The 13,227-nt window shown below is 33.0% G+C and overlaps 1 protein-coding gene and 1 long non-coding RNA gene across 2 annotated transcripts in view; both read left to right on the top strand.

The window, feature by feature from the left end:
* LOC133174779 (uncharacterized) overlaps positions 1 to 3,237 on the top strand; it is a 33,446-nt gene extending 30,209 nt beyond the window's left edge. The window contains exon 4 of the mRNA XM_061309875.1: positions 3,002 to 3,237. Within this exon, the coding sequence (XP_061165859.1) occupies positions 3,002 to 3,237 (236 nt within the window). The remainder of the gene's footprint in view (positions 1 to 3,001) is intronic.
* A 3,898-nt stretch (positions 3,238 to 7,135) lies between these two features.
* LOC133174757 (uncharacterized) lies at positions 7,136 to 9,004 on the top strand. The gene is made up of 3 exons (XR_009719183.1): positions 7,136 to 7,272; positions 8,435 to 8,575; positions 8,981 to 9,004. It is a non-coding gene; the product is annotated as an uncharacterized LOC133174757 (long non-coding RNA).
* Positions 9,005 to 13,227: the final 4,223 nt, after the last annotated feature.

Raw genomic sequence — 13,227 nt, 5'->3', positions numbered from 1 at the left:
TTGGTCTCCATCCCCACATTGTAAAGAGTGATTTCTCCATAGTGCAGCTGCGGGAACTTCTGAGTGAGCCTGGTTGTGTTGGTTTAGGAGAGGTTGGCCTTGACTTTACAACATCCTGTCGCTGTAGTCCCAGATGCCGTAGCCTACAGCAATGCAAGAGGGATTCGCTTGCGTGCCAACGATCCTTCCTGAGAGAAATTCTTCCTGTAGCTAAAGACAGGGACCTCACACTAGTGGTGCACTGCCGAGACCTACACTCCGGGTATGCAGCTAAAGAATTTCTCTCTATTTTAGAGGAGTTGGGCCTGACAGACTTGCGAAACCACAGGCACTGTTTCATCGGGAGCACGGAAGAAGCCGTTGAATGGATGGACCGATTGCCAGATGCAAAATTCGGCTTTACTTCTAGCCTCCTTGGGTTGTTTGAAACAGCAGATGCTCTTTGTGCCATGCCAATGAGTAGGATTTTACTTGAGTCAGATGCCCCATACTTGCCACCAACTTCCCGTATGAATATCAATACTCCATGGGCCCTTTTGCCAGTTGCGGAGAGAATTGCAGAGCTAAAGAAGACAACAGTGTTTGTCGTTCTGGGAAAAACCCTCCATAACCTGAAGTCCCTTTATCGTATTTAATTCATATTGCTTCATGTTTATTGTATATCACATATTTCTTGCAATGTGGTGACTTGCCGCATTATTTGTTTTTATTTCAGGTCCCGGATAGGATCAATTCTTTGGAACAGGGGGGAATGTAGTACAATTCGTTATATGTATCCTGTGTTGAGCCCGTGTATGTATTCCCGTGTTGAACCTCTTATGTGTATGTGTGCGTATGACGTCACGCTTTTTTGTGTAGTATTAGAAGAAGACGCCATTCTGTGTAAGAACCTACGGGTAACCACTGTGAACTATTTCGACCTGCTGTGTGCGGTCTGGGGCTGCTGTGTGCGCCTCACATACATAATAACTTGCTGCTGTGTGCGCTCGTTATCTGTGTATATTTGTGTATTTGTTAACTGTCTTGTTTTGTGTAATAAATATCATTACAACAATTGTGTAAGATTAAGCTGTCTTTCTATAAACTCCAGCCATAGATGTAATACGCACTGGAATAATGTTACATTACGGAATAGATAAACAATGCACAACCAGCTACCAGCATTTTTCAGAATAGTACGAATAATTGCTACACGTGTTTAAAAATTCAGAATCTATAGTGAAGCGGATATCGTTGAACTTGATATTTTCGAGGGACTGAACCCCTCATTCTAGCACGTTTGTGTTGAAATGTGCCCTGTACGGCTATAGATAAAGTCTACACATTATCAATTTAGCTTGACAATAAAACGTGGATTGATATATTTTACAATATGTCTTTATTTTGGTCCAGTTTAGCTTGTGTCGTATTTATTTTTATTTTTAAAAACTACGACAATAGCTTGATCCACGCCTCAAGTACAGAGAAACTGCGTGTCAAACTAAGAAATGACGTCATCTCAGTAAGTACAGCGAGATCAAGCTGGCTTTCATTCTACATACTATAAGAGCTATTTTTGGAAAGATAGATTTTGCAAATCCATTTTCTTTATAATATTTATGAGAAACTAAAGTATTTGAGTGTGTGTTTTAAAAGGAACATATAGTATTTATTCATCGAGATTCATTTGTATAGTTTAAACGTGACGTCATAATAGCTTTCCCAAACCTCTGCATAGGTTGATGTAAATATGGGAGTCCTTAACCTAGCTGCGGTATTTTCAATTTAAAATGGGTACTTCCATTGATGTTTCAATTCGATATATACCAGGGAACTTGAAATGAAAGATTCCACAGAGTCTGAAACATCTGTTTAATATTTGGATATTTTACTAAAAGAGACATTAATAGTAACCTAAGAAGAAAACTTTATGATAAATGTAATGACTTTTAATTTTCTATCGTCAACTTCTTTTACTTCACTTATGTAGCATTATACAGGTACCCATATCACCTGCAAATGAGGTTTATGTCTCCCAGTTGATTCAATACGCTAGAGTGATGTTCTACGTACGAACAACTTCTAAAACTAAGCAAGCTTTTGACAAACAAATTGATGAAACGAGAATTCAACACTTTCATTTAAAGTCATCATTTCGCGAGTTCTATGGTCGATACAATGACCTTGTCAGCAAATTCAATCTCTCATTAAGTCGAATGCTGACTGACGTTTTTCATACTAATTGTTAGACCATTATTTACACACTGAATTGTTTACAGATTTTCCCATTTTCCCAATCATGACAAGGAGTACATGGCGGGTGTGACTGGTCGACAGGGGATGCTTACTCCTCCATGGCACCTGATCCCACATCTGTTGTTATAAAGGTCCATGTTTGCTCTGTTCCAGATTTGAATTGTTTCAATAAACTTTTGAACTTTATTACTGTTCGTTATCTCCATATTTCATGAAGATGATTTTTGAATAAATTCTGCTTCATATAAATATAAAAACAGGTCTGCAAATAAAGGAACACCATTAGTGTCCAGCGTAATTCCAAAAACATGTAAGATATGTTGCATGTGTAAAGTCTCCTTAATCTTTTTTCTTTTGATATAATATAGAACAACGACAGAGAGAGCGTATGTATGGATATAAACTCTACATCTCTAACAGTACAGATTTCAGTCTGTTACAAGAGGCTTACTTGTGTTACAATCATACAGGACCAGATTTACCCGATCTTAACGTTACTCATATATGTGTATCGTTTGGTCGATATGTAATTTTCTACAACGAAAGAGTTCCTGGTGTGACGTATCCGAGCAATCAGCAATATACTTACACACAGCTCTGCGAAGTTATTGTACAAGGTAGGAAGTTTTTTTTCTTTTACAGATCACTTTAATTGATTGCACTGGAAATAAACACATACCATTTATCTTATTCATTAATAATTAATATTAAATATATAGCTAAGAGACGAGATATTTTGAAAGAGACTAATACATATGTTTCAAAGGTTGTGAAAGGGACGATGCTTATGGAAATCTCTGTAATGAAACCTGTCCTACAAATTGCCAAGAGAGAAGGTGTTACATAACTAATGGTACTTGTTCTGGATGTATTGACGGCTGGACTGGGGAAAAGTGTCTTGATGGTAACATATTACTTACACCTCTGATGTTTTTCTGCCAACCAGAATTCCCTCCGTTTTCCGCCGTTGCCATCTTGTCTGTCTTACTGAACAAACTCTAGAGATAATTGTACATAGTGACGTCACCAAAAATTTGGGGTGTTCATTTTGGCCGAATTTCCGAAAAGCGATTTGTTGTCTATAGATAGCACGATCTAAAGTAGCATTTACAACGTTTACGACCAATTGTGTATTTTGACGTCAGTATCGAATACTTATGTGCAATGACTGTAAATCTATCACTGGCAAAAATATAACAGGTCACTTTTAGATTCCATGCACACTGAAATTTTTGTATATTGATTCATGTGATGTACTTGAATTCCTTATAAAGCCATTGAAGATAAATAATTTGTACTACTCCAAAGATTTTTTTGTGTGTTTTGATAACTAATTCATTCATTTCTGCAGGAATTTTACAAATTTAATTCCAGTCTACTTTTAAAAACGAATGATTTAGAATATGAACAATTATTGGTTTATTTTTAATCAGTCCAGCAAATTAAAATGTATTAGGATTGGGTATTGGCTAAAGACTGCGATATACTGCGATTTCTAACTGTATTGCGATATGTATTGCATTATCAAAATTCCCTTTACATGCAGAATGTACATAGCTACGATAAATGACCAAGAAAAAAATCTTGTTGATTAATTCCAGTTATGCATCAAAATGCACCAATGAAACAGTTTTTGCCTAACTGTTGACACAAAACAAACGTTTCTGACAACTTATATACAAGTATATTTTATATTTTATTACTGAAATCCGAGTCCAAGTATTTTGCCGGTATATCGGTACTACAAAAACGTAATGTAATACTATATTTTTGTCATCGTACCTAAATATACTGGAATATCGGTATTATTGCCTAGCCCTATGATGTATAGTAACTTTAGGTACGGGACTTTTTCTTATATTTCCCATTCTATAAGACATTCAAGGATCAATACCGGTTATTTTAATAAGGAAAGTGTCGGAAATTTAACATAAGTCTTAGATTGGACGTTGAACGTCCCAATTGAGAATTTTTACTCATGAAGAAACTCACCATCCTTAAGGAGGAGCAGGACCAATATTTTGTATATTACTAATTTAGAATGTCCTACATATCTTAAAGCAGTTTTTTCATAAGACTTCTCGACTTATTTAAGAGATATTGCCTTCACAAATATTGCTCCGTACCGTGTTGTATGAAGTTTAGTTTCTTCATGTTTAAGTACAAATAAAGGATATGTATATGAGAACAAGTATTACTTTAAATATTTTACAATATGAATTGAGTTTAACATTCTTTAGGCAAGATTTTTATTCCACACTGTATATGGATTGGATAATTTACGCACTTTTCGAGACAACTTGAACGACAAAAAAACTCATTTGTAATCGTGATGAAAACGCTGTATATTTTCCGAGTACGGGAAAAACAACTATGACGTCAGACGAAAGCCTTAAAGCCTTTATATAAGATATAAATATACAAAAAAAATCTGCTAACATCCAAACAAAATTATGACTGTGTTTCTTTCATTAAATACCTCAAAATAGGCTGGCAATAATCTGTTTCATATAATAAAGTTGACCGTGTAATCATGTGTACTTGATCTTGCTGCACTATCAGATTATATTCGTCGTCACTGACTTGTTCGACGCACAGTATAGGGGGAAACAGAGGAATTGATCAATCTTCACAATTTGTAAATATTGATATGAATTTTAAAACTTTGAAATATTTTCATATAAGGTGATAAAATGCAACAATTTGCAAAAGAAAAAAAAAGGACCACTACTGGCAATTTTAATAACGTTTTAGCATCTTTATTAATAGGCATTATTACGTGGTCAATTGTGTCATGTGACATGTGTCCTGCATCCCCTTAAATTAAGTGCAACACATTTCGACCTGTGTATGGTGCTTAAAGCTGAACACGACTCGTAAATTGCTATACACCATGTTAGTTCTCCTATCTCATAAGACAGCACTACGGTATAGATAGCCTTCTCATTCGTTATACCTGATTGCACAGCTGGATCTCATGGTCTGCTTTTATAGTATATCTTGTCTAAATTTTTACACTTTATTCCGTTAACGTGTATAAATTGCTTATTTTTAATGAATTGCCCTGTGCAACTGATGTTACTGTTTCTCTTGATGTGGTATAGAACTATAGTTACATACATTTGAAATAGTATCACAGCCGAGTTACAATGGCTATGTAAGACAAATCCACACATGTGAGATCTTTACAGTGAAATACTTCCATCGTGAAGAATTCAGGGGCTTATATAGGGGCTCAAGGATAAGAGGCTTTCGGAGAAAAATATAACGGACAAGGATAAATCTTTTCCTTTTACAAGTCGTGTTAAGCTTTAATCGCGGCCAAAGTAGTTAGGGTACTATATTGTACCAGTACCTTTTGGAACACGGCACTTAACGAGGCGCGTGATTTTGCGCAACTTTTTAATTTCATGCAGTCATATTTGCAACATTACACCTTTCCCAAATATTGTGATTTTAATATAGAATTAACATTATCTGTAACACCTATAGGTCTGAAATTGTGCTTTTAGGACAATATTTAGGAAAAAAACGCTGAAATGGCTCTAAAGACGTCAGTGTTTTCCGATGCATGACACTGAGGAATGACACATGACTCGCTTGTATATTCAAGACATCCATGGATAAAAACTTTTGACAGAACATCAAAAGAAACATACTAGCAATCTAAACATTGCTAATTTTTTTTACCAAAATAATTCATCTGCGCCGATAATTCATCTGCTCCGATATATACATATACCGCAATATGGCAATTTGAGAGGTAATGGGCATTGAAAAAATAACGTTGTAATAATTCCTACACCAACCTAGATGGTCAACATTTTTGAAATTCACAATTTGATGACTTTTTACAAGAACTTTCATGTACTTGGCTGAAAATGAAATCTCTATTGCAGAAATACCAAAAATATGGGGAAAAATGTGATAATTTGGCGCTTTTCCAACAAATTCCCATTGGGTCAACTGTTTAAATTTGACAACTTTTGAGATGGTCCCCTAAGAAATCGGGACAGTTAACATTCGATTTTTTTTTATCTTTAAGCAATAAATGAAAAATTGAGGCAAATTAAAAGTAGACAATAAATAAAATGTATAGACTGTTTTTTTTATATGAAAAACAAAATCTAGACCCTCTTTATTGTGAAACATTTAAACATGTGAAATTCCAATTATAAATTTGCAGAGAGTTGTTTGAATATTTTCTGATAAAATGTTTAAAAGTAAATTTGTAAAATGAATGTCTCTTTAAGCTTGTCCATCTGGATACTATGGAGCTGAATGCAAGGGAACATGTTCAGACCGATGCAGAAATAATTCTTGTAATCACATGAGTGGTCATTGTGATGGATGCCGTTCAGGATGGACGGGATATGACTGTAATGAAAGTAAGATATACATGACAATGTAATACAAACAATGATGACGGCTAGCATTTTGAATTTTGAGCGGATATCAATATTGATTCTCTATGCATTATTGGAAATTCTCTGTTACTGAGGTATACAATTTTTAATATAAGTAAATATAAATAATATAAATAATATAATATAAATAAATATAAATAAGTAAATTTTTAATATCTACTTTAAAGGTAGGGGGTACATGTAAGTTCAATGTTATTTATTTACTTCAATTGACAATATCAATTTGACATCATATCCTTTTTACATAAATAACCAAATCAGTAAAAGTTTGTTGTTTTGAGTAAAAATACTTTTTCTTGATAAACTCATACTCTTCAACTAATTAACTGAAAAAGTTCAATTTCAAAAGCAGATTAAATATCACATATATTTCATGTACCTGATTTATGTTTTGGTTTTTGTTTTTAAATTTGTGCATTAATGTTGGAGAATATTTGGGAAAATATGAGAGAAATATTTTGTTTTACAGCATGTATTTATGGAACATACGGAGAAAATTGTCGAAATAACTGTAGTGGAAACTGTGCAAAGCAGGAGTATTGCAACAAAGAAAGCGGGGACTGCGAGGACGGATGTGCACCGGGTTATAAAGGCACTAAATGTGAAAAAGGTGATAAACACATTTTGTTGATACACATCATTTCATAACCGAGGTGATTTTTTTCTAATGTTTTAAGGTATTATTGGAAAGTAAGATATAAAATTAATTCGTCGCTAAAAATTTGCATTCTGTGGTTTTTGGAAACAAGGTCACTGTATCGACTATAATTTTGCGAAATGTTGACTCATAACGAAATTATTGTATCATCAACTTATTGTCAGTAGCTTGTCCCATTTTAGAATTTGTTCGCAAGTAGAAAATGTTCTTGTGTATCGAATCAACTGGGAGACATAAACCTCATAAGAAGCAGATATTTGTACATTTCAACATAAATAAAGTGAGTTGACGATATGAAAGTGGAAGTCATCAGTTTATCGTAAAGTTTTAGTAGTTCTTATAAGCAATAACAGTATCACATAATTATGTAAGGTAAGAAGTGATTAAAACGAAAGCTTCCCTGAAACTAAGATGTTTTTGATTTTCTTTATCTTTTAGAAATCATACCTTTTAGCTTCTACAGTATCTCTTATAAAGCATTTCTTCAAATAAAAGCTCTGATGTATTTTTTGATATATTATGTGTTTATAATTCAAAACAGTGTCACTTCAATTTTATTGAAAAACATAACCCTGGAATTTTTCTAGAATTTTTTTTCCACCCATTTCACGCTCCTAAGATATTTCTCATTTTAGATATCCATATAGTATACCGAAGGTATACTGGGTAAAATGTTACAAGAACAAAAAATTCTTGTAATGATAACTTTGTTTTTTTTTTGTCATTTTACTTTATCAAAACAGTTCTGTCAACCAAGATGTTATAGCAGATTTGTTATGACAACTTTGTCATTTTACTATAAAATAATTGCATTAAAAAGATATCTTTGTGTTATGTTGTACTTTGAGACTGGCAGATCACTACGATTACAAAAATTAAATTTACATAAGAAGAGTTTATATAGAATAGTTATTTAAAGCTGTATAATTTTCGCAATTATACTATTTTTTCAAAAAATCCTCAGATTGAACGATTTATTAACTTTTCTTCAAATAAAGAGGGAGGGAGAAAAAATACAAATGGCAGATAAACAGTTTTCTGTTATATACATGGGTTAACCGTATCTATTTTTAAAACATAATTTTTCATATATGTATACATTTTTATTTTACAGAATGTGATTTTGGTATATATGGCGCAAATTGTGTAAAACTGTGCAGTGGAAATTGCCTTGAAAATAAAACCTGTAATAAGGTTAATGGAGAATGTATAGATGGATGTAGAGTGGGTTATAAGGGATCTTTGTGTTATGAAAGTAAGCACAGAAAGTAAAATTCTATCATGTTGTAAACATTGCATTGTTCTCAAAGACAGATAAATAATTGCTTAACTTTCTCCATTATTAAAAGCATATATGTAACAGTCTACGAACTAGTCATAAATTGATATTAAGAATGGATTTTGCTTTTAGTGTCAGAATAGAGATAAACATTGATATCAGGGTTTTTCACAGTTTGTGATAGAAGCATGTTTATTTCATTTATACCACGGTTCTTTCCTTCCATGTAAAAGGGCTTTATTTCGAACACATAACATATTTGTCTAACATATTAAATAACAGTGTTTCATATATTAGAGAGAGAGAGAAAAAACATCTTAGATCTTTAGTGTTAAATTTCATACAATGTACATTTTATCCTTTCTTTTATTTTTTATGAAGCTTGCGAACTTGGTACATTTGGACAAAACTGTTCAGATGAATGCAGCAAACACTGCATGAACAAATCTTGTAATTATGTAACTGGCGCCTGCGATAATGGTTGCATGCCTGGATGGAGGAATGATAAATGCAACAAAAGTAATTATTACATAAAATTTACAGATTATACAAGAACACATTTACATGTATTTTACATAAATATATTTCCCCCATTCCTTTGTGTTATCTAATAAGATTTTGTCAATATTTGAGTGTTGTTATATAACTTATAATTGAAAAATCATCAACATATACTCAACTTTTACTAAAACATTTTATTCGGGTATTTCATTTTTAGAAAGAGCAGCGTTAATAGAATTTATGCTTTCTACACAGACTATTTTCATTTTATGAAGAATGTAGTGATGGTACGTTTGGTATTATGTGTGAAGAGGAATGCAGTGGATATTGTTGGAACAATGAAACTTGTTACTATGTCGACGGTCATTGTATGATGGGATGTCAACCGGGATTTCAAGGCGAGAAATGTGACGCCCGTTAGTCTTCACTCCTTTTTCAGCACCTTTTAAACATGACGCATTTATTCATTCATTCATTCATTCTTTCATTCATTCATTCTCTCTCTCTCTCTCTCTCTCTCTCTCTCTCTCTCTCTCTCTCTCTATATATATATATATATATATATATATTCAATAAAATATTTTTCCTCGGTATAGGGATAAAATAAAATCCAAATTTAAATGAAAAACTCAAACTTTAATCTATAGCGCTTTCGCCCCATGCGGGCTTATCAGTAGATTTGAAATTATAAACAATGTAAATAATGTAACTTGTTTATTGTTTCAAATCTACTGATGAGCCCGCATGGGGCGAAAGCGCTATAGATTAAAGTTTGAGTTTTTCATTTAAATTTGGATTATGTATATATATATATATATATATATATATATATATATATATATATATATATATATATATATATATATATATATATATAATATTTTATTTCATGATATATTCTAATTAATGCTTCTACTTTGATTTATTTTTGTTGGAATTTCTAGCTTGTGACTCAGGATACTTTGGTGAAAATTGTTTGCAACTGTGTTCCTTAAATTGCTATAATATATGCGATAATGTAAATGGACTCTGCAAATGCAAAGAAGGATGGATGGGAATTCATTGTTCCGAAGGTATATTACGATTATTATGGCAGACTTGATTAAATACGACATAAGTACCTGTCATGAGGCATTTTATTTATTGATAGAATTATTTTCTTTTTTTTATTTGGGGTAAGGGTAACTTGTAAATATTCTGGCACAGAAAGAAGAAGAAAAAATTATAACCTCATATTATTTTAGATATAAACTCAAAAGAATTTGACCTTATCAAAACTAGAGTTAAAAAAACCTTCCCTTTAGAATCTCGGGTCACTTTCTCGGTCGATTTCTTCAAAGTTATAAACTGTTTTATTTCATTATATAGACATTCCTTTTTAAATCGTTTTGCACATTCATTTTTAAGTATGAGAGAGAGAGAGAGAGAGAGAGAGAGCTTTTACGACTATTCCTCTCAAGTGGAGACATAATCTATCGGTATTGTTTCTCTCTATCTTTACATAAAATATGTTAATACCCGTATTAATATCAAATTATAGGGTTATTAATATATGCATCGACGAAGTATTTAAGTATACAATTCAAATAGACTCTCTAAAATGCTGATTAACTTTTCCCCATTGCTATTTTTTCATTATTTGTTCACACAACAGAAATGTATTTGTTCTGACAACTCATACTGGTAGAAACCCCGGGGAGAGGAGGGGGACAAGGGCACAAATAATTTTCCGATGTTTATAGTATACTATAGAAAAACTATTATAGAAAACATACTTACTTTATTCTTGTGCCAATCAATAATAACGTTTATATAATTGTTTTTTTCTCTGGAAAATTGCTACTTTTACTGGAGATTGCTACTTTTATTCTATTGTAACCTCAGTGTGTCCACCTGGCACATATGGAAAAAACTGTGAAGGGAAGTGTAGTGGAAACTGTATCAACAACGATACCTGCTACAACATTAATGGACATTGTCTCTGGGGTTGCCATGATGAATTTCGTGGGAAACGCTGTGATGAAAGAAACGACATTGGTACGAGAAGTACAGCAAAACAGTAAATACTTCCTTTCGATGTTAATAACGATGAAGGAGAAAATAACGAACAGTGATAGATCTCAAAAATTCTACAAACAATATAAATCTTTGAAAAGGGCATAAAACAAGGACCCCAGGAAACTCCAGAGGTGGGATCAGGTGCATAGGGGGAGTAAGCATAAGCAAGATATGCATATCATTAACAAGCAGATTATATATAAAGTCATATACTAGTACTTTGTTTTGTTTTTGCGGTCCAAATGTCATTATCCTGTTGTTCAACACGTTGCAGTATCAATACTGCATGCAAATTTGTATGTGGCCCGTATGTCAGTATGTGGGTGTGTGGAGTGTCTTTGTAGAAAATCTGTGAATAATTCAGGTCATCCAAATATTGTAATATATATCTTTATTTTATACCTAATATTACGCGGTCGTCTAGTTTTCATACTTGTAAAATCTATGTTCATCATGCCTGCCAGAAAAATTGTTCGTTTACGATTTTATTGAAAATAATATGTCAGCTTATTTTGATACGATTGTAGTAATAGTTCTTATCATCATATTTACCTGTTGTTGCTTCATGCTAGATCGTAAGAATTATTATAATATTACGGATAAGACGGTGGATTTAACATTTTATGTGTTTGGTAGCCATCATACTTTACTCGGATCGTCACTTCCGGTTTAGTGTCATATTTACTATGGCATTCTATGGTTCAAGATTACAATATTGGATCATATTCAACATTTTAGTGTGAGTTGTCGTGTATTTTGAGGCTATAAGTAGTTCTTTATTGTTAGCATTATCTTTATAATCAGTCAGCTTAATCAGGACCACATTTGTTAACGCTATCGTTGGTAGTTACGATATTTATACTCTGCATTGTTTAGTACATACATGTATTGTACAGGCTAGGGATGTTTTGTAAACATTGAAGGTGTTAATTGATTCATCTAGTCAAATTCATTTTATGTATTCTATTTCCAGTTGTTCATTTTACATTGTAATATTACGATATTGCACGGTAGTTTCTGTGGAAAAAGTTATTCTGTGTGGGAACTTGTGTGGGAACTCAGCTTCCCGTACCAAGCTGTTGGTTGGTTGATGGTTCGTACGGCATATTTTGATTGGATTGTTTGAGTCATGTGACAGGGGATGGGAGGTTAAACAGGCAAGCGCGTACTACGCTACGACATATTTCAGCGTTGTACGGCGGCAACATTTAAAAGAAAAAAAAGGCGGTGAGATACTTATAATGTAAAAAACATGTAATTAGCCTAGTTAGAAATCTCCTACCACATTGGACGACCTAAACTTGTGTTTCTGAAGAATTAGCCATGTTTTCTTATGTTGTTATATACAGAAACCTTATCATTTCTGTACTGCCTATATCATTATGCTAATGAGATGCTATACGTACAATAAATGATCATTCATCTTGAGTACTATTCAACCAAGTATCTATAGAGAAAGGAGACTGGTCTATTTTACATGAGAGCAAATTAAATTGGTGCATCCTGGTAAATATATGATTTATTTAGATGATGAAGCAATGACCTGTATGCATGCAGAGGATTCAGAAATACTAGCCATTCCTTGAGTAGCTTACAGTATGTTTACCAACCCACCTTCCTATCAAGCTACAAGTCAGTCTATGAACCCACTCTGATTTCTTAGAACCAACCAAATCTCCCAATCAAGCCCCAGAAGTGTGTTTTTGGTTTAATCTTCGTATTTCCATTCCATATCTTAGGAATAGTAGTGGTCACATTAAAGTGTCATATATCAATAAAATGTTAAAATGCACACTACTGCCAAAATAAATCATTATGGCAATTAAAATACCTGAAATGTTGTACTTACTTTCTGTATGCTTACTGTCGTATTATTTAGCATAAGCGTATATAAAACTTCAGACACTAATGTGAAAGTATTGCAGGTTTCACGCGTTAGGATGCTTTTAGTAATGTTTGAATGTTTTGAAATTGCAGAAAAAGAGATGCGTAATTCATATACATGTACCTTTGTATGCTGATGCGAGTAAATGTTGAATTATTTCTATATATTCTTAAATGTTTGCGTT

This window comes from Saccostrea echinata, unplaced genomic scaffold (assembly GCF_033153115.1).
Source record: "Saccostrea echinata isolate AGI-Se365-2 ecotype Australia unplaced genomic scaffold, CSIRO_AGI_Sech_v1 ptg000059l, whole genome shotgun sequence".
NCBI classification, from domain to species: domain Eukaryota; kingdom Metazoa; phylum Mollusca; class Bivalvia; order Ostreida; family Ostreidae; genus Saccostrea; species Saccostrea echinata.
Note: the sequence above shows the minus strand (reverse complement) of the source record. Positions and strands in the feature narration are given on the sequence as shown.